Source organism: Lissotriton vulgaris, chromosome 6 (genome assembly GCF_964263255.1).
Source record: "Lissotriton vulgaris chromosome 6, aLisVul1.2, whole genome shotgun sequence".
Taxonomy (NCBI): domain Eukaryota; kingdom Metazoa; phylum Chordata; class Amphibia; order Caudata; family Salamandridae; genus Lissotriton; species Lissotriton vulgaris.
The window spans coordinates 96,587,652-96,610,392 of NC_141694.1; the positions used below are offsets into that span (position 1 = coordinate 96,587,652).

The 22,741-nt window shown below is 47.4% G+C and overlaps 1 protein-coding gene across 2 annotated transcripts in view; it reads right to left on the reverse strand.

Moving 5' to 3' along the window:
• The window catches only part of XPO5 (exportin 5), a 762,403-nt gene that overhangs the window by 231,606 nt on the left and 508,056 nt on the right, over positions 1–22,741 (reverse strand). For both annotated transcript variants that reach the window (XM_086926019.1, XM_086926020.1), the window contains exon 26: positions 9,212–9,306. In XM_086926019.1, coding sequence (XP_086782145.1) covers positions 9,212–9,306 — 95 coding nt within the window. The remainder of the gene's footprint in view (positions 1–9,211; positions 9,307–22,741) is intronic.

The following is a 22,741-nucleotide window of genomic DNA, read 5'->3' on the forward strand; positions in this document are numbered from 1 at the left end:
ATGTTCAAAGAGAACTGGTGAGGTGGTGGAGTCTTTTTTCCTTTTAAGAGGGATTTTGTACGCCTCCAAGGGATGTTGAGGTGCGATTTTCCATTTATGGATGGTGAGCCTGCCAGATTCCGAGTCGATGAAGAGCTTCGACTGGTTGTCATACGAGGGTTCTTGGAACATAACCCCCTCAGAAGTGGACTTCGAAGGCGCGGACACTCTTTTGGATGTGTCAGTGCTTTGTGCTGCTCGAGATGTTTGGGCCGAGCCGTTGGTGGCAGACCGTATTTAATTGGAGGGTGACCCGTGGACGAGCCGACCTTCTTAGAGCTTACCGTAGTGTTCGATCCGAGTTGCTTCGGCAGCTCACTAGCATGCTTGTTTCCTTGCGTCGACTCGAGCTCACGGTGCATAACATGTACTGCCTTGGGCGTCGATACAATCTGCTGTTTCGGGTCGGGTTTGGTCTTCGACTCGAGAGCCTTGCTCAGTAGCGGTTTGAACGCTGAAATCTTCGGTTCGACAGTCTTTTTGGCCTGGAGACTTTTGGTCTTGTCGCCATGCTTGGGCGTCGACGTCGACTGCGTCGAGGTGACGTGCTTGACTGTAGAGCCTGGCTTCGGCGCCCCGGTCTTCGAGGCGGCGCCCCCTTGCGACCCCGAAGGGCTGCCGACAGTCTTCGACTTTACTGGCGTCGATGAGCTTGATGGCGTTGATCCGATGACTACTTTTAGCAGTTTTGGTTTTGGCTCTGTAGGTTTCGGTTTTGATTTTGAAAGATCGACCGATGGCTCCTTTGAAGTATTCTTAGCCGGGCCTGGACGCGGGGCTATAGAATGTGGAGTAAGATCTTGGCTAAGGCCTTCCGGCGATGCCTCGACCTGAGCCGTAGTGAGCGTATTGTCATTATTAGGCCCCGCTACTGCGGTTGGGCCTGGCTCATCACTGGAGACGTCATCGACGGCCCCGATGGCCTCTGCGTCGTCCCCTACCTCGACGACGACGTCTTCTTCTTCATGGACGTAGTCCTCATTGTGAGAAGTTGGCCTGATATATGATTTTCACTAGTTCTAGTGATCACCTTGTATCAGTCCAAACAACCCTTATGGTGATTGGTTGTAAGTCAACCTTATAGACCAGCTATCCTAGTAGCGTGGACAAAAGCAGTCTTTAGGCTAAACTCTGAATGGCATGTGAAGCCAGCTGTTTTACCACATATAACCCCTTGAATACCAAGTGAAAGGATACCACACAGGTTGTTATGAAAATAAACAGATATTTATTAACTAACATACACCTCTGAACTCTTTATGGAGTCAGAGGGCTAAGCACATGACAATACTAAAAAGGAAATACGAGTTCGCACAATATTTACAAGTGCGCCTTAGGGGCACGACAAACCATATACTCAAAACAATGAAATGCGAGGAAGGAAAGTAGTGTAAGGAGATCCAGAGGCTGGAGGATCGCTGGGACTACGCTACAAACTAGGTAAGTAAGGAGCAGGAGGCCCACGGGACTCACGTGCAGAGTGGAAACTCTCACGCGGGATGCGTACCAACGTCTATGGATCTTACAGTTTGGAAAGTTACGGATTCCGGACGAACCAGGCTGGATGGAGGGAAAACAACAGTGGACCTGGACACTAGGACAGTGTACACAGACTTCAGCACCTAGAAGCTTTAGTTACCTAACCCACAGGCTGCGGGTGCATAGGGCTTAAGTTGCGTCGGGTTTGCTGCGTTGACCCCGGTGATGCCTGAAACAAGGAGTTGCTGGCAGGCAGCCAGATGGAGGAGTCCGGTGGTTCCAAGGATGGAACGGGAAGGAAGAAGTCCTGAAAGGGAAGGGGACAGAGTCTCGGTCACTAGCCAGTGACGGTGCTGGAACCAGGAGGGAACCAGATGCTGTCGCCGCAGTCAGGTGAAGGAAGGGTCGCTTCTCTCTGTAGCTGCGCGGACCAGGAGCTGCTCTTCACGACCAGGCTGGAGGCACGAGCTGTCCCACGTAGTCTGCTGCTGTTGGCGGTGTCGGATCGTCGATCTGGACAACAGGCCTTGGCTAATGCAAGCCACGCGGTGGAACAAAGATGGCGTCTGGTGCGGACCAGGAGGGTCCGGGGTGCTCCTCTTTTACAAGGAAGCAAGAGCCAGTCTGGGGGATCAGACCAGCAGTTTTGGATTCTTCGGATCGTCGTCTCAGAGGTCACGAGCCAGCCGGCAAGTGACCAGACAACAGGACAAGCAGCAACCAGGCAAAAGGGCCCCACGCAGATCTCGTGGATGCTGGGGGGCTAGTATTGGTGCAGGAGCTGCGTCGGTGTGGGGCTTCTCAGACCCCAATGCACTCACTCGAAGATCCCTCGGCGGTCGTGCTGGAAGCGCTGTGCAGGTTACTCAAGATGGCCGTCTCCACGTTGCTCGTCGCACCCGCGGGTCCCAGCTGTGCTGTGGATGTGGGTAGAGGTCAGAGAGATCTGGAGGTCCAGGTCTTGTCGAGCTGGGTCGTCGGATTCCGGGATGGAAGGACTTTGCAGCAAACCGCACAAGAGCTTGATGGTGCCTGCGAAGCAGGATGGTCACTCCCTGACCATAGGGGAGATTCTTCAGTCTTCTGGTAATCAGGAGGTCGAAGGTCAAGAGTTTCTTCATGGAAGTCGTCAAGATTAATCTAATTTGGAATGGGACTAGCTCCTACCTTTATTCTCCTAAAGGGGGCTGCCCTAAGACTAGGTCCCTCCTCTGGGTGGGACCAGGAAGGGGGGTGGTTACACCCCCTTTCCTTTGTCCGGTCTTGCGCCAGCTCTGGGGCTGGAGTGCCCCAGGAACTGGTTCTGACCGATGTATGCACAGGGCCACCTTGTGTGCCCCAGGCATGTCTCATTCCTTTCAGCCCTGGCCTACCTAATACACAAAATCCTGTCTGGGGTGGTGCTCGCACCTCCCAAGGCAGGAAACCCTTTGTCCAAGCCTCCCTCGCTGGAAGGACTCCCAGCAGCAGGAGGTCAGACTTGTGTCTGTGGTGGCAGCATCCATTTTGTGATGCTGAGGCTCGAGTTAACTTTAACCGGGGTTCACAGTTACATACATGTCGTGTCCCTCTAGAAGGGTAGAATGCTACCCCCGTCACCAGAATTGGCGAGGGGGTAGTATTCCAATTCGTATGACACCTTACTCGACATGTTTTGATAATGCTATACCAAAGTTAGCATTTGACCGCGAGGTTCATAATGCACTTAAGAGTATATGGTATAGCGTTATCATGGAACAGCTATTAGGACTTGGTTCCGCAAGCTGCAAACGGGCTCAGCTCATGCCAGAGCACCATCTCACATAATTCCAAGCACTCTGCCTTCAGGATTGATAAGGCCTGCCATAGGAGTGACTGATAGGAATATATGTGTCCATTTTAGGTTTAGATATAGGGAACTATATCTAAAGCAAAGGGGGATTACACCACCTTGCCCCAGCTGTCGTGCAGCCAGTTGTGTCGGTTTAGATGGCCAGCCAGGGGTGGCATAATACATGCTTCAGCCCCTGGTAGGCCCTGGGTACACCTATGCCCTGGATACCTAAGGTATGCTGTACAGGGACTGATAAGGTGGCCCAGTACCAATTGGTAAATGCACCTAAGGTACATGCTTGTCAATTTAGAGAGAGAACAGCGAGGCTGTGCGTCTGATTAGCAGGCCCACAGCCAGGGAAAGTCGTAAACCAGTGAAGCAAAAAGCAAAAATCGTGGGTGACCATAGGATTGCAGACCCTACTCTCCTACACTCATCCTCTTCGTCCACATCGAAGTTGGAGTCATGCTCCGACGCTGGGTCCGACTGCTGGTCAGGATCTTCTTCGTCGGCGCCTTCCTCGTCACCGGCCTCGAAGATGTTGTCCGGCTCGGGCGACGATTTCTGCGCTGGCTGTCTTGCTGCGCGTCGAACTCTAAGCGTCTTCTTGGCCCGGAACTTCGAGCAGGCCATACAGCTGGCCTCGTCGTGGTCCGGGGATAAACATTTATTGCACACTGGGTGCACATCAATGTGAGGGTATTTAGAGTTGCAGACGGGGCATCGTTTGAACGGGCTCCGATCCATTGTCGTCGTAGTTTGGGCCTCTGGTGTCGAAAGTCAAAAGCTGCCTTCGACGTCCGGTTCGAAGAACTGGAGAAAAACAGGCACCGAATGAGACAATACCGACGCCCCGAAGGCCTTTTGGCCTTAGTAAAGAGTTATAACAAAGTTTCCGAACTGGAGTCGAGAAAGTACATCCGAACGCAATGGCGGAAAAAAACAATCTGGGGATGGAGAGGATGCCCATGCGCACTGTAGTCCAGGGGAGGAGCCACCTATCTCGTGATACTTCGAAGACTCTTCCAGGACAACAATGTGCAATCATCCGGACCCAACACTAGGCGGCGATCTATGCACAGATATGAATTCAGCAGCCCACATGCCTCGAACATGACTAACTCGTCATAATGTGCCCCATCGTATCTGGGTAACAATGCCTGTGTGTTGGCGATACGCCACATGTTTGCTGCTTGAGACGCAGTTCTTTTCCCTGATGCGTCAAGTAACTTAGACTCTTTATCTGGTGGTGCAGCATCACCGGATGTTTGCGAGTTTGCTCTCTTGCGTGCGTTGGAAACTACAAGTGAGTCTAGTGGTACCGGACCTTTAATATATGCTGGGTCTGAGGGGGCAGCTTCATATTTTTTCTCTATACAAGGGTTATTAACCCAAGTTCTGACTGGGTCCTTGAAGACTTCAGGAGCATGCTTAATCACTCCTTTAAGCATTGGCAAACTAGATGAGGACCTTTGTGCATTATCAAAGGTATCCATTAGGAAGTCTTCCTCTACAGGTTCTGCATGTATGTCTACTCCATGATATTGTGCAGCTCTGTGTATTAACTAGTTAAACCCTATAGTGTCTTCTGATGGGGAAGGCCTTGAGGGGTATAAGTCATCCTGATGGACATTTGGGACATCTGGAGTGGTATAATCATCCCATGGGTCAGGTGATCCTGTAGGAGTGGCTGGATCAGGTATGTTACCCCCCCATATCTTCAGAGCTATCATCCCTGTTGTCATCGTCTGGTACGATAGAGGATGCTGGGGAATGCTGTGGTATGGGAGGATGTGGTGAAGGCATAGGTGGAGGAGAAGGGGAAGGCAGTCTTAAAGGAGAGGTAGCCATGTCCTTCTTTGAATGCGGAGCTGGAGCTGGTGTCTCCAGTGGCCGCTTTTTTGAGGCCAAAATCAACTGTCCAGTGATTGAGTCCTTAGCTAGTCTTTTGAGCAGGGTCTGGATAAGGCAAATCTTCTGCAGGAGTCCGATCTTTTGGTGCGGAAGAAGGTTTCGGAATCAAAGCGGCTTGTTTTGGTTTTTTGACAATGTCCTTTACTGGGGAAGCAGGAGTCTTTTTCGGCTCCGAAGCTTTTTTCGGTTCAGAGGATTTTTTCGGTTCCGGTATTGTTTTTGGGTCGGACGTTTTTTTCGGATCCAATGGTTTTTTCGGTTCCGGTGGTTTTTTCGAATCCTAAGCTGGTTTGCTTGGTTCCGACCTGGGTTTCGGTGCCGAAGGAGTAGTGGTGTGTTTCAGCACCGATGGTTTAGATGTCGGCGGAGCGGGTGTCGTGCCGGTAAATGTGCGCCGGCACCGTGCGAAGGCTGACTCGAGCCCGAGTTGCCTGAAGGCTTAATTGGCTGTAGAAGCAGAGTGTCGGTGTGCACCCGAGGGCGAGGGTGTGACCGGGGGCGCCTTTGGGTATGTCGAGGAAGGGTCGGGGTCGACTGTCTTACTTACGACACGCTGCGCTGGAGTGATTTCCTCGACTTCCGAATCTCTTCCCCTTCGGAACCGCTGTCGACGTCGTGTTGTTCTGGGACGTTGACGCCTTCCTTAAAGATGTCGTCCGGAATTGAAGTCTAAGATTGAGCCATTGTTCTTCTCGCTCTTCGGTCCCGGATAGTCTTTTTGGAGCGTAAAGAGGCACAAGCGGAACAGTCTTTAGCCTCGTGCTCTGGGGAAAGGCAAATGTTACATACTTCATGAAGGTCGGCGTGGGGAAATTTCGACCGACATCGAGGACACCTCTTGAATGGCGTCCTTTCCATGAGCTGGTGTTGAGGCCTAGCTACTCCAGAAGGCCGTCGATGACGACCGGAATCGAAGTATTCGATGTTGAAGAATAGCGTTGAGTGGAAAAGCGTTTGAAACTTATTTTCTGTAAGTTGGTGAGGATTGCGCAGCGAAGGAAATCTAACACGGAGCGCTGGAAACACATCCGAGCCCGGTGGCGGAAAAAAACAATCTGGGGATGGAGCCGATGCCCATGCGCAGTATCATCCACAGGAGGAGTCACCTATCCCGTGACTTTCAAAGACATTTCTACAACAAAACAAACTGCAAACATCCGGGCCCAACACTAGGAGGCCATCTATGCATAGTGTGTAATCTGCAGCTCATATGCCTCGAGCACATGTGTTCTGGTGGTAGTGGATCATGCCATCAGGTATGCGGAGGCTATTCCCCTTAGGACTAGCACTGCCCCTGCAATGGCTAGGGTCCTCATTCGTATCTTTACCAGGGTGGCCTTCCTTAAGGAGGCGTGTCAGACAGAGGTACAAACTTCATGTCTGGCTACCTGAAACTAATGTGGAAGGTGTGTGGAGTGACCCACAGGTTTACTATCCCCTACCATCTTCAGTGTAAAGGCCTTGTTGAAAAATTCAACAAGACCATGAAACGTGTGATTGGTTGACTCCCTGAAAAACTCAGAAGGAGATGGGAAATCTTACTTCCATGCCTTCTTTTGCTTACAGGAAAGTGTCACATAAGGGAGTGGGGTCCTTCCCTTTAAACTTCTGTTTGGTCATCCTGTCAGGGGACTTGTGAAGGAAGGATGGGAGAAACCTCTTCTTGAGTCTAAACATGTTATCGTGGACTATGTGCCTCACCTCAGCTCCAGGGTGGCTGAGTACATAGAGAAATCCAATAAAAACTTTGAGGCCAGCCAGAAGCTGCAGAAGGAATGGTATGACCAAAAGGCTATGGCTGAGTTCAAACTAGGGCAGAATGTGTGGGTTTTGGAGCCAGTGGCTCCTAAGGTTCCTCAAAATAAGTGAGAGGGACCCTACCCTATCCTAAAAAGAAAGAAAAGGGAAGGTAACCTACCTGGTGGTCCTTGGCTATTGCTGGAACCCCAGGACGGTCATCTATGTAAACCACGTAAACTATACTATGACAGGGCTGATGTGTCCATGCTCATGGTTACAGATGAAGATCAGAAAGCAGAGAGTGAACTTCTCTCTGATCTCCTGTTCAAAACTCCAAAAGATAGTTCAGAGTAAGGAGTGGACTTGCCAGACACCCTCACTGTCCAACGGAAGACGGACTGCAGGCAAGTCCTAAATCAGTTTGCTGAGCTCTTCTCTTTGACCCCTGCTCATACTAGCTGGTGTACCCATGATGTGAACACTGGTTAAAGCCTACCTGTCCAGAATAAACTATACCGGCCGTCGGATCATGTGAAAGAGAGCATCAAAGCTGAAGTAAGCAAGATGCTAGAATTGGGTACCATCTCAGAGCCCCTGGGCCAGTCCAGTTTTTTTAGTCCCCCAGCCTCATACCCAAGGTGGTAAAAAAAGAGATGAAGTTCTGCGTAGACTATGGAGGACTCAATGCTGTGACCAAAACCGATACACACCCAACTCCAAGGGCAGATGAACTGATTGACAGGTTGGGAGCAACCAAGTATATGAGTGCCATTGAGCTCACATCAGGATACTGGCAGATAGGTCTGACCCCAGTAGCAAAAAAAAGATCAGATTGTTCAACCCCATATGGACATTACCAGTTTACTATGATGCCCTTAGTTTCTGAACCTTTGAAAAGTGTCAGGTGCATTTTTCAGACCAAAGTCCTTCCTGGACTGGAATCCTATAGTGCAGCTTATCTATATGATATTGCGGTCTTTAGCTCCACCTGGCAGGATCACCCGATCCACCTTGGTAAAGTACTAGAGGCTCTGAGAAGTGCAGGCCTCACTATCAAGGCAAGCAAGTGCCAGATAGGGCAGTTTAAAGTTGTTGTTGGTGTAAGCCAATTTGAACCCGTACAGCCTAAAATCCAGACAATTTTGGACTGGATGGCTCCAACAGCCCAGACTCAAGTCAGGGCCTTCCTAGGCTTTACTGGGTACCACAAGAGGTTTGTGTAGAATGCTGGCACCATTGTGATACCTCTCACATAACTGACTTCCAAGAGAATGCCCAAACGGGTGAACTGGACAGTGAGCTGTTAAAAGGCTTTTGACACTCTGAAGGAAGCAATGTGCTCTGCACCTGCTCTGAAAGCTCCTGATTATGCCAAGCAATTTGTTACAATCAATCAATCGTCTCTGAACATGGGATAGGAGCGATCCTATCCCAAATGAATGGCCATGGTCAAGACCAGCCTGTGGCTTTTATCAGTAGAATGCTCCGACCCAGGAACAGTTTTGAAGTGCCATAGAGAGAGAATCCTTTGCTGTTGTCTGGTCCCTGAAGAATTTGTGACCATACCTGTTCTACTCACATCCTTGTTCAAACAGACCACAGGCCTCTAAGCTCGTTAATGCAAATGAACAGGTGAAAATCCCAAACTTCTAAGTGTTTCTTCAACCTCTCTGCACAGTGTACCCATTGTGGTAACCTATAAAGAGAGGGGCGTTTCCCTATGGGATGGAACTATGTATCCTGTAGGTCTAGCATTTTCTGTTGAGACGAAAGCCTGGGTTAAAGCTAGCTAGGGACTCAACGGGCATCGGAAGGTGCGGGGGCGTCGTCAATAGAGTCGGTGGCGGAGGAGGTGTAGTAAGGTCGACCAGCGCTGATCCGGATCCAGGTCTGGATCCCTGCGGCGCCGGGGCCGGAGCCGCCGGCATCGAAGGCCTAGAACCCCCAGCCGAGTCCACGAGCGCCGGCGGAGTCAGGCTGCCCAAAGATGGAGTATACATTGCACACGGAGTCTCACACCATCATACGTGAGATTTAAAGGGTATGAATACAGATACGCCTTACACAGAACATTTGCTGAAAGTTTTATAGTATTACAAACAATTTTTCATTTCTCATTACATTTCCACTCTATAGGAGTCCACTGCTGGGTCTGTTTAAGAAGCAGGATTTTGAAAACAAAATGCTTAAAGTAAGCAGTCTGCTGGGAACTAAACAAAGACTTACTGAGGAGATCAATTACTTCCCGGGTTAGTAGTCGAACCATCTGCTCTTCTAGCATCTCTTGAGATTCTGGGTTGTCTTCTGCAGTACCCTCTTCACTGTTCAGAAAAAAAGAAAAAAAAAAGAAAATGAAAGGTAAACACTATAGTCAAACTCAAGGAGGTCATTAGACTGGCTCTTATGGGACAATCAAATTGTACAATTCAAGAAACAATGCTCTGCTTTGTAGACTAGGGAGGAGAATTTATTAATTTGCTGTTTGGAATTACATATACTGTCCAATTTTATTTTTGACGGGGGTGTGGCCAACATGGCGGCAGTGTGAGACTTGTTTTTCTGTGTTTCCTACATCAGTGTCTTGGGCCTCCCAGCGAATCCCCACATAGCAAATAATAGCATCTCTGGGGGACAATACTGAGCATGGGCGACCAGGGGGAACCCCTACATTGCCAAATCCCTCAACGGGCCGCCGAGTTTGGCGGCTCCTCATTCCCACAGATACAGGCGTATCCCATCCGCTCCAGTCGCCCAGCGAGGCAACCGCCAGAGGAGGAGCCCCCCCAGAGCAGCGGTCTAGCGAAGAGACCGAGGAGACTTGCATCGGAAAGGAGATCGTGGAGAGGCTGTTGGTGGAGGAGACCGCTTCCGCCAGGCACGCTGTGAAGAGAGAGGGCCTGCCTGGTTTCCCAATGTCCTCGGTGGCTCGAAGGCCTCATAAGCGCCAGGCTCAAGCCACTGCCTTCCGAGTCGCAGATATCAGTGGGGTGCCCTGGAGCTGTGTGTCGATGAGGAGCCAAATCTACTAACTGTGGCAGCGGCTGGAGGTCAAGGAAGCCCCGGATCCCTTCACCCGTGAGGCACTTTCTTAAAAGCTAAACGCAGAGCGGCTGTCGTCGGAGGGGACGTCTTCAGCCTAGTGCTCTGCGCAGTTGAGGGGCCTACCTAGTTATTTGGGCTCCCTGGGTCCTCGTCGGCCTTAGGGCCCCAGCGGTGTTAGCCCTACCCGCTACCTGGCAAGTTTGCATACAGCCAAAGATGCCCCGGAGCTGCGTGTCGGCTAGGAGACGAAATCAAGGACAGTGATGGCTGTTAGAGGTGGAACAGGCCGCGGAACCCGGCAATATTGAGCTGCTGATCTGGGCACCACTTGCGGTGTTGGGGGCAGCGGGGATGTGTTTCTCCCGTAACACAAACTGAGACAGGGCCCGCTCATCAGTATCAGCCTCTCAGCCTTAAGGACGCTGCAACCAAGGAGTTTCGCAGCTGTGAAGGTCAGGCCAGGCCGGGGTCACATTCCAGGCTGATGGGTAAAGATAAGCTATAATACTGGGAGACGGTTCTCCCAAACTCCTGGTTTTAATGGGCTTAACAGGCTGGCATACAACCTCCCCAATCTTGATCTAGGCCCGGAAGTGATTGGGCTAGCAGGGCCTATCGCTTCGACCGTGGCAGCGGGTGAGAGTGGGTCTGGCAGAAGGAGCATAGTGGCTAATGGGAACTCATAGCTCCCTAACTAAGAGGCTCTCCTCCTACATGCTTTAACCAAAACTATCAGCCTTGGTGGGATACGCTTCTCCTGCAGTTCAACAACTCCCAGGGCCTCGCTGGGCTTTAAGACTGGTCTACCCAACAATCGGCAGATATTTTTAGTCCAGGACTCATCAAGCTGCTCTCTATACATAATTGGAGTCGCTAAATCACAGGGTGTAGTCACTAGTTCGGGCCAAGCACCTACACCCGCAAGGCACTAGGACCCACAAGTCGCGCTACATCACCATCAGAGGAAGACACAGAGGTCCCGGTTATGTGCCCTTATTTGGAAGCCTTGTTTTCCACCCTGAGCGAAGACCTCATGTCAGTGAAGAAAGACCTCTTATCCAAGCTCCAATCAGTCCATAAGGAAGTAACTGATATTGGAGACAGAGTAGATGGACTGGAACGCCAAGAGCCCTCAAGAGATGAGGAAATAGAGCAGATGCAACAAGAGAATATACGCCTCTCTGAGCAGCATCTGGGTCTTCAAGAGCACGCAGAGGACCTTGAAAACCGTTCTAGGCGTAACAATATTAAAATTCGGGGACTCCCTGGGATGCAGAAGAAGGACAAGATATTGGAGCTTATGTCCAGGAACTTTTTGCACAAATTCTAGGGGACACCCTAGGGGCGGACATACGCTTAACGCAGGCATAGAGTAGGCAGATGGTCTTCGGGAGCTCCACGCTCTTGGGACATTTGACCTGTTTCAACAGTTTCCCCTCTCTAAGGGTGGCTCGTTCCTCAGCTCCTGTGGTCTTCAGAGGGCACACACTTCACCTATACCAGGACCTGGCAGTCTCGACCCTGCAGAAACTGAAGGAATTCCACCCAGTCACGAACCATCTAAGAGACAAGAACACTACCTACACTTGGGGCCACCCGTTCAGGCTAATTTTCAGTTGACCGGATCGACTCTACAAAACACGCTCGCTAAAGGAAGCATGTGACCTGCTACAAATAGATAACTGAATACGAGATGTGAAGGTGCACTGCCGTTGATTCCACTATTCATATGTTTGTGATGAACGTTTGTTCAAGAGTTTTTAGAGCTTGGGTGCTCGCAAGGTGGCGTGTCCGTCCTCCACGTCAAGATTAGTAAGTCAAAAATGTGCGTACCGGTAAACATGCTCGCTAGAACTGAAAAACGTGACCAGGCGTCGTTACTGCAAGTAAGTGTATCACTAGACCACCAAATGTGAGACGCTTCACGTGTTTGGAACTTGCACTCGGTAATTTTTAGTTTCGTTTACAGCTGTTAGAGGCTTCTTTTGTCTTGAAGACACGCAAGTGTAACATTTTTATTTTACGTTTTACTCGGCACAAATGGGCACATAAATACACCGAGTCACATGGTGTAGCACTGATCATTGCACCAAAATACGTTGATATGAGCAGATGAATGCATATATGAAATGTTAAGACGCTATATCCTTTACTTACAGATAAGCTCCCGGATGAAGGGCATTACGCCCGAAATGCATTGGAGCAATTGTGTACGGATTCTACATATACAATAACGATGCATAATGTCAATTTGGAATGAAATATAATTCTAAGTACAGAATAAAAAGGATTGAATAAGCACTTCTTTGAACTTTTATTGAATGCTGACAAATGAACTAAAGGAGTCTTTTTCTAAGAACCAAAGGTGTGCTTGAGCAAGGGATACTTGCAACATTTGGAAGCACATTTTTGACCTGCTACAAATAGAGCCACAAATGGGGACCAGACATTGTCACAACCTCAAATATGCAGGACCGGGGACCGACTGCGATGGCGGCAGGTGCCGACGGGGCATTGAGCTATGTGCCCTGATCTGGCCACAATGGCCTCAGAGAGGAAGGAACTTCTGGGCACGATGGTGGAGAGTACCACATGCAATGAGCCCACCTGAGAAATAATAGATACTTTGGGTTTGAGGGGTTTGGGGGCTTGGGCGGGAGGGAGACTGATCCATCAAGGCTACAGGGACTGGACTCTTGTCTATCTCCAGGGACTTTGATGTTCTTCAGTTACATTTTTGGGGTTTGTTAGGGGTGGCAGCAATTTCAGCCACACTTATGTTTGTCAAAAAAGGGTGCTCACAAAAGCAGATATAATGTCCATCATTGTGCTTGGGGTGAACTTGGTAGGGGACCAATATGAGGACTGAGGGAGGGTAGATGTTCCGACTAGAATGGCGTCCTTGAGAGTGATAACCCTTTATGTAAAGGGCTTGAATAACCCTGTAAAGAGGAAGGCAATCTTGTCTTATTTAAAACATTCTCAGGCTGACATAGGCTTATTACAAGAGACACATTTACTGCGTAAAGACTGGCCTAGAAAGCACTCATGAGCCTTCCCACAGCAATTCTACTAATCTCTTTCACACAAGACAGCAGGGGTGGCGCTTTTATTCTCGCACTCATTTCAAGGGAAAGTGGGACCAAAGGTGGCCGAGATTAAGGACCGCCTTTTGGGGTACCATATCCATACAGTTACCCTCTCTATCATAGTGGGGTCAGTATATGCCCCCAACGACACCAAGGAACATTTTCTAAGGGAATCTGTGGCCTAAATTCAGGCGCGGTGCATCCATAGGGGCGTAGCCCCCCCCCCGCCCGCAGCTCCCTCGGCGGATTGGTGTCAGTACAACGCGTTGTGTTACAACGCGTTCCGTTACAACGCAGATTTTACAACGCGGGATACATTACAACGGATGTCATTACAATGCATGGCATTACATCGCAAATGCTATTACAACGCATGGCATTACATCGTAAGTATAGGTAAGTATACCTTTTAAAAAAAATGTTATTTAGTTTATTGTAATTAATTTATTTAAAATAATTTAATTAAAAGACATTATAAAATTGTCATTAAATTAATTTAATTAAATAATATCTAGTAAATAAATAATATCTATTTAATAAATGTAATTTTATTAAAAATAGTAATTAATTTAATTTAATAAAAAAAGTAATTAGTTTAAAGTACATATTTATTATAATGAAATTAAATTAAATTAATAATAATTATTTATTTTATTTAATTAATTTAATTTAAAAATGTAATTAGTGTAAAATAATTAATTTAATTTATTAAATATATTTTAATTAATTTTAAAATGGTAAATATAATTTAATTATCCCAAAACCCAAACCCTACCCTAAAACCTAAAAACACCCCGTACCCCAAAACCCAAACCCTGCCCTAAAACCTAAAAACACCCCTGTACCCCAAAACCCAAACCCTGCCCTAAAACCTAAAAACACCCCTGTACCCCAAAACCCAAACACTGCCCTAAAACCTAAAAACACCCCTGTACCCCAAAACCCAAACCCTGCCCTAAAACCTAAAAACACCCCTGTACCCCAAAACCCAAAACCTGCCCTAAAACCTAAAAACACCCCTGTACCCCAAAACCCAAACCCTGCCCTAAAACCTAAAAACACCCCTGTACCCCAAAACCCAAACACTGCCCTAAAACCTAAAAACACCCCTGTACCCCAAAACACAAACCCTACCCTAAAACCTAAAAACACCCCTGTACCCCAAAACCCAAACCCTGCCCTAAAACCTAAAAACACCCCTGTACCCCAAAACCCAAACCCTGCCCTAAAACCTAAAAACACCCCTGTACCCCAAAACCCAAACCCTGCCCTAAAACCTAAAAACACCCCTGTACCCCAAAACCCAAACCCTGCCCTAAAACCTAAAAACACCCCTGTACCCCAAAACCCACACCGTGCCCTAAAACCTAAAAACACCCCTGTACCCCAAAACCCAAACACTGCCCTTAAACCTAAAAATACCCAAACACCCCAAAACATATACATCAGTACCCCAAAACATATACTCCTATACTCATACTTATTTAAAAAATTACTTAAAATAATATATTTAATTTATAATATTTAAAAACGAAATAAATATTTTTTTAAAATTAATAATAATTAAATCAATTATAAAATATTAAATAAAATAAAAAAATATATATACTTACCAATACTTACGATGTAATGGTATGCGTTGTAATAGCATCTGCTATGTAATGCCATGCGTTGTAATGGCATGCATTGTAATGGTATTTGCGATGTAATAGCTGCGTTGTAACAGCATTACGTTGTAATAGATGCGTTGTAAGAGTAACACACCCCCTCGGCGTCTTTGAACTTGAGTAAACTGAGCAGGTTACTCAAGTTCAACGACGCCGAGGGAGAACTGACAATCGTGTCAGTCAACATGATGTCCGACCACCCACCCCTTCAGAGTCTGAAGGGGGTGGGCGGTCTGGCGTCATGTTGACTGACATGATTGTCACCAGGGCCAGCAGGCAGCAACACAAGTGCGCATGAGTGGGGAAGGAGGGCAAATTTTGTACCCGTACCCACTGAAGCCCCTCGGTCTCCTAATGGGCGTGCTGCGGGCGAAGAGAAACCTGTGCCCCCAGCCAATCCTGGTGCTGCTGGCAGCGCCAGGATTGGCTGAGAGATAATGCCAGTCCACTCCAGAGGGCCGTTAATGAAGGCGCCAAGCCAGGAGAGCAGAGGTGGCGCGGACCGGCTGTAAGGTAGGTTTTCCTTTTTATAATTAATTCCCTCGCACTCACCCCCGCGCAATTCTCCCCCTCACCACCCCCCCGACCCCTCCTTCTGCGAACCGCTACTTACCATGTTATCATTATAGGTGGAGTCCGTGAGTTTATGTTTATGTTTTTGGTGCTGTGAATATGCAGGCTAGAGGAAATCAATTACTGTTATGTTGCAGCGCTGACAATTCAAAGACAGAGGTGTGATTTATGAGCTGAGGTGTAGGCACTTTTTCTTTTTTAGAAATATATACAAGAGATTAAGGCAGAAAGGCACGTGGCTTAAAGGAGGCTACAATTGGAGGGAGCCGTGAGGTGAGGATGCTTGGATGGAAAGGAAGAAGAGAGGAACGATTGCTAGCTTTAAGTCGAGGTCAATTTTCCATGCACGGTTTTTGGGAATATAGAGGATGGCGTTGCAACCGGAGGATTTAAAGTGGGCATAAGGAAACTTGATTGGAGTGAGTCAAAGAAGAGAGGTCTAGGCTAGGGAAATGCACCAGACTTGGCTGCTTGCTGTGCACTTCTCGATAGGGCGAAGAGCCACGGCCTCTTAATTCCCCATCTGGTTCGGCGTGGTTTTGGATTCTGGTGTACTGTATAATTATTGCACCCGTTTATTGTCAGCCAACATTGCTCACTCACTCAGATTCCTCTAGTTCACCGCTGCTTCCTATAACCTCCCCCCACCCCTTCACCCGTGAAATCATTTCTTTTTTGCAGAAAAGTTTGACTAAATCCTCTCTGCACCGAGATCTGTCAGGTGATTTGTGTCTAGAGCAACAAAGCCTGCACAAGCGTTTTCATATTAAACGCCCACCTTTCCGGCATTACTTGCCAGTGCATGCACGACTGGCACTTTCATTACTAAAAGTTACTACACCTTAGGACGTAATTGACAATAAAACATTATTCTCGTCAGTTTCTGACCACAAACCAAGTCTCCCATACGCAGGTAAACGGTCAGTATCTCAGTCTTTGAATTTGCCATTTCTTTTGACTTATGTAAACTGGCTTCTCTGGGAAGTACGCAAGCTCTCACTGTAAATTGATTAAAGCTCTTTTTTAGAGTTGTACTTTGTGCTGTGATTGTGCAGCGCTTTTTTCGAAGCAGTGCTGGTGCTTTAGAAATTCCATGTAAATAAGATAAGGCACTGTAACAGGGAGAGTGCCAGCACTTCTCAGTAGCACGTCGCTGCTTGGTGATAGTGAGTAATCACTGTCCCTAAAATACATTGACATTAAGAAAAATGTGATAGTAAAACTGTTCTGCCTTTGTAAATTTGTCAATACCACAATTTAAGATTGATTAGAGGGTTAAGGCACTTCCTGCAGGCATCTTTCAGCATCAGGCAAGTCGCATGATATACCAGTAAAACAGCTTAGGTGGTTAATACAGCTCAGGTGGTTAATGCACTTGCTGGAGAGGTCTGTGTTCACTCTGATCATAGGTTTGAAATATAAAATAACTTAGAGGGTTAAAAGTACCTACTGCAGAATGTTGCATATAAGTTGTAGGTCACTTATTTGAATTATCGGTAAGATTGCTCAGTGAGTTGTTGCATGTGTTCAGAGATGCATGTTTAACCGGCAGATCAAGCGTTACAAAAGTGTAAAGTAGCTGTAGGAGGTATTCACCCACTGTAAAACCTGTAAGGCAACTGAAACTTTTATTATTTTAAGGTTGGTTAAAGTGGTTATTTTTTACAAGTATCAATCCTTATTATAAATTGCCAAAAACCAATTCAGTGTGCAGGGGTACAATAAATGATTCAGTGAGTTGAACACTTGCAGATTGAACCATCCGTACCGTACCTTATAGCTCACGAGTGTAAATCTGAGCCTTCAAACTTCCACACACTTCAGTTGACAATTGGCTGAGTTGCTATAGATGATGTTTTGAATGCTCTGTATGTTCATGCCAGATTTAGCGCCTAGAGCGCGGCCCTAGTCTTCCAAGCACTGTCTTGTTTACAGTCGGAGATGCCAATCCTAGTGAAAAGGGGACCCCATGTCCCAGGCCTTTCCCTCCAGTGCCTGATCTTTCAACTGGTGCTCATTTAAAATTCCAGTCATAACCCGTGCTTTAATAAAGTTATTATAGTAGTGGCGAAGCTATTACTAATTAAAGGGTCGAGTTTTTCATGTGAGGAGGAAATCTAAAGAAAGGGCGTAAAACGAAGTGGCATGTCCAAGATCACACAGATCTTGTCACCCGGGGAGGCGAAGGCTGAACATTGGTTCCCTGGCTCTGCCGTCATCGTTTTAGACCATTGTGTATATCAGGTATGACGATGAAGCACCGAGATACAATGCTATTTGTTGTTATGTGTGATGTAAAAGATTAATATCAGCAAGAATACCATTTACGTATGAGATTTACTGCTCCAATTTTAGACTCCCTGGTGTAAATTGTATTTTAACTGTGACAATTGTTCTTGCTGAGTCCAGCTACTGGCACACAGGTTCTGGGCTTACTAACAGATACCAAGAGCATCACAGGCCATTTGTTGTGTCCCGGGTCACGAGCATTTGTCGCAGCGGGTAAATCACATCTAGGGGAGATGTGTAGCTCATCTACTCTCCGTGCTCCAAGTCCACTGCATGTGTGGCAAAGTCTTTTATTCAACAGCACACTTCAGTAATGAACAGTCAATGAAAAGGAAATACACAGGTGTGTAGGTACTCCGTGACCAAGAGTGCCTTTGTGTTATTGAGAAGTGATGGCACTCTCCCATCAAAAGTATTGCACGTCCCTCACTCAGAGAAATCTCTCTTGGAAACTGATGCATGTTTTCTACACATAGTGGGTAGCATGCTGCACAGTGGAGAATGGTGGTAGGCAGGGAGTATTGTTTGGATCTTGTGTGGGGGAGTGCTTTTTTGTTGTTTGTGACAGATTAGAGGGGCCTGAGGACGCATCGCAGGACGTAGAGTGTGATTGATGAAGGAAGTAGTTGAAGATAGAGTGCTGTGGGATATGGGTGCATTTTTGGCAGGTAGATACGGTTAGCAGCCCCTTAGTATGATTGTTTTATTTAAGGTTTCTGGAGAGGTGCATGAGTGCTGAGGGAGAGGACGGAGACTAACGGATTATTATAAGGTCCCAAGTAGAGCAAAGGACAGAGCGATGAATACGAGATAAAGTTAAAGGCAAAAGTGAAACAGATAGGAGAAGGAAAGACACAGCGACTGGTGCAGAAGGGGCACAGAGAGCAAAGGATCTAGGAGTGGTGGATAAAGGCAAAGGGGGTTGGGAGGGATGGACACAGGGAAAAGAAAATGTACAGAGGAGTGATCTGTAAGGGCACGTGAAGAGGCAAATGTATGTTTGCAGAGGTGTGATGTATAAGAGCAAAGGGAGAGCAAAGACACCAAGGAGTGATATGTAAGAGCATAGGGAGAGCAAAGACAATGAGGAGTGATATGTAAGGGCATAGGGAGAGCAAAGACACCAAGGAGTGATATGTATGAGCATAGGGAGAGCAAAGACAATGAGGAGTGATATGTAAGGGGTCTAGGAGAGCAAAGATGGACAGGAGTGATATGCAAGGGCACAAGAAGAGGAAAACAAACAGAGGAGTGATATGTAATGACACGGGGAGAGCATCCATAAACAAACAGTAGTGATATGTAAGGGCACATGGAGAGGCAAAGGCACAGATGAGAGATATGTAAGGACACGGACAAAGGAAAGACACACAGGAGTGATATGTAAGGGCACAGGGGGAGCAAAGATACAGATGAGTGATATGTAAGGGCACTGGGAGAGCAAAGACACACAGACGTGATATGTAAGGGCACAGGGGGAGCAAGATACAGATGAGTGATATGTAAGGGCACTGGGAGAGCAAAGACACACAGGAGTGATATGTAAGGGCACATGGCAAGTAAAGACACACATACTGAATAAGCAGCTACCTATGTTATATGACATCTCTTTATTAATGTAATAACTGCACTTTCGCAATTGCTTTATTAATCTTCCTGCTTTCTCAAATTTGCTGGAAAATGCACCATTTGCCCAATCTTTTTTGGCTCCTGACTAAAGAGACAGATAGGTGCCTTATCTCGGAACTATACACCTTGCTCTCAAAGACTCCTTGCGATCTAGGAAATCCAGCACAAAAGAGATGGGAGAGATAGCCAGGCAACTCACTACCAAGGAATGGGAAGATATATACTATCGAGCAAGGCACACAGCTTCCAACGTGGCCAGTAGGGAAACAGCAACAAAAATTGCCACATACTGGTATCGAACACCTGTGCGTCTCCACAGAGAAAACCCTGAGAAAACGGAAAGCTGCTGGAGACTAGGTTGCAATAAGCCGGGGACACTGCTTCATATCTTTTGGGAATGTCCCAAATTAGCACAGTTTTGGACTGACATCCTGACAGACCGATACGTATCTTGACACTAAACTGCCTCGGTTCCCTGCGTACATTGTGCTGTGCCTTCCTAATCCGCTACATTACTGCTCCAATCTAGGAGAGGACGACACATAGCTCTAGGGGCAGCACATCAATCCATACTGGGGCACGGACAGAGCCCCATCAAGACTGAATTGGTTGCATCACCTGTGACACCTCCTGGGCATGGAAAGGCTATCTCTCAAACTTACCCAACAAGGCGACTCCTACACCGAAATCTGGAAGCCTTTCATTGCACTCTTGTCACAAGATGTCTGAGATATCTAAGACTCTTAAGATTAACCACATCGACTGCACAACACTGCCTTCCAGCACACGTAAGATACAAACAATTGGACCATACTAGACTACTCCTGTTGTCAACTCTGGCACCCTCTGGGAGGGGTTGGTTGGGAAAGGGAGTGGGGTTGGGGGTCTTATTCCTAGTTCAATCTGCTTGTTTTCTTGTCCATTCTCTCCTTCTGATTAAAATGCTGGGCTGGACAGAACCAAATGTTGATACTCCTACAGCTACTCTGTCTTAACCCAGACAACAATTAATAAAATAAATCTAAACACAATTTTTTTGTCTGTACATTGTTATACTTTTTTTTACGCAAAATAACCAACCAAGCAAACAACCTACTCGTTGGAACAGAGCTAGTGAAAAGGAGACCCAAGCCTATGTATGGAGTCTAAATGATATAGAGGGCTGACATTCAGTCAACCTATATGAAAGAGAACACCAAATACAGGAATCCTGAAACTCTTTAAGCAGCTGACATTGTACTATGCACTGAATAATAACTAACGGTCTGGTCCCACAGCCTTTGATCTTGCTACTAATTTATGCCCAGCACCTTGCATCTGGTTCACCTGCCAGTTACATTCTTCAGAGACACTAGCTTCCTTTGTCCAAGAAACACCTCGCTCCTTTCCACCATTAACCAACTAGGTTTAGCCCAAGTGATCACAACACACAGGAGACATAGCTGTCTGCCACCAACGCCCACTGGGTTCCAATTAAGGTGCTATCCAGCCCAGGTTTTAACACACAGGAGTCATGGCCTTTCCCTGCCCTTCTGACTATCTAAGCAGACCCCTTTTGGGCTTCGTAGGGAAACATGAATAGGAAAAAAATTCCAAAATGTTTTTTCAAGGGCCACCACCACTCTTAGTACCCAGCCCTAGTGGATATTTAACACACAGGAGACACAACCTTTCCCCGCCCATTGGATTGCTGTAGTAGGTGTTTGTTGGGCCACGTAGGGACTATTTGCAGGTGTTTCAAGGGCCATCCGCTTCTAGTTTATAGGAGCCCACCATCTCCGATATCCAGGCTTGGAAGCACATGGCACACTTGTTCCTATACACTCTAATCCACCCACTTGGTCCATGTGCTTTGACACCCTACCTTACTTTTGGGAAATTAGCCAAACTCACCATTCTTGGCTATTTACTTTTAGAATAATTAGCCATACTCATCAATCTTGGCAATTGATTTTGTAAATTGAGTTTTCTTAATTAAATTTTTCACATAGGTCACTTGCGATATGATTTTACTACAACTCCACCCTGGTGACCCCCTGATTCATTTTCTTAGGATAGGCGCTTTAACTTAATTCAGCAACACTAAGATGGCCGACACCTTGGCTGGTAGTCTCATGACGAAGCGCAATGCCCCGACGTCATCCATCACGTGTTCAACAGTGGGATGGGCAGATGTAATGCCGCTGGGTCTGGCGCCGCTTGCCTGCTGTATTAAATGGATGCAATCACGGCTTAGCGACGTACCGGCTCCCTGGCGAAGGCGTTGGGGTAGGATTCCCACGCTGGTCCCGCCGTGGACATGTGAGTACTATGGGGAGGGATGGTTGGATGTGCTACCACTTGGGTCCATCGCTACTTGGTTTGTGCCCGCCCGGTACTTCACCTCTCTTGGCGGGGTTGCTGGCTATCCACCGGACTCCTGCTGTTCTTAACAGCAGTTTGACAGTTAGTGATTCGCTCTACTGTGTAGTGCTTGGGGGCCCGTTTGATGACGGGGGGTACACGGGTGACCAGCCGCAGTGCAGGGTCATACTTGCTTCTCGCCCGGACTCTGCATTAACTTCTAGGGCTTATCAGCTTTTTGAATACTGCTTGTAAATAACCAGCACGGAGACTTTGGCAAATGGCCACACCCACACTGGTCAAAATTATGACTTACTCTACCAGGGCCAGGTTCTGGCGTAATTTTGGGGCCACAGCATTTGATCTTTCAGAGTTTGGGCTCCAACAGTCCCCATTCTTTCTTCCAGCCCCCCATGGTTTTCCCCTCCTTGTGTTTCACTCTTATCCAGGACATTTAAAGTGAGGTGTCAACGCCTGGGGAAACCGTTGAAGCAGACGCTTCCTATGAGTCGAGTGAGTGCCACCCCTGGCTGCTTTTTAATTCTTCTGTGTTTGATACCAGTCATTAGGCTTTTTAACCCTTCTTTTAAATACTTCTAGAGTTTGGAGAGGTAACTTCACCGTCTCTCCATACTGACAGTTGAAACACACCTTGTGAGTATGTACCGGATGACACTATTGTTCTGTGTTTAGGTCATCCCCTCCAGGTTCCATCAGCCTTGGCGGGACTCCGTGCTCGCACACTGATTAGTAGGGTGTGGACACTACTCACCCTCACCTAGTAGTGTAGATAGTATTTTTTGGTCCTCAAGATATGCACTGTATCGCTTTGAACAAATTTGATTGAAACAGGTTGACCATTGATATAGAGTAGGACACTGCTCTCCTGGAACCTTAAGCCAGAGAGCAGTCGCTCTTTTTGTTTTTAGCAAGGTGGGTTACCACTTTATTAAATTTCCGTTGTGGACAACCCAACCTTTTTTAACCGCCTGCACACATCTACACCATCCACTCCCTTCCCTAGGGCCCTCATACCCACAGCACCATACGGCAGGAACAAAAGATCTCCGCTAAAGAGCCACTTATGTGTGCTTTTCGGGTATTGCACCGCCGACCAGACGAGG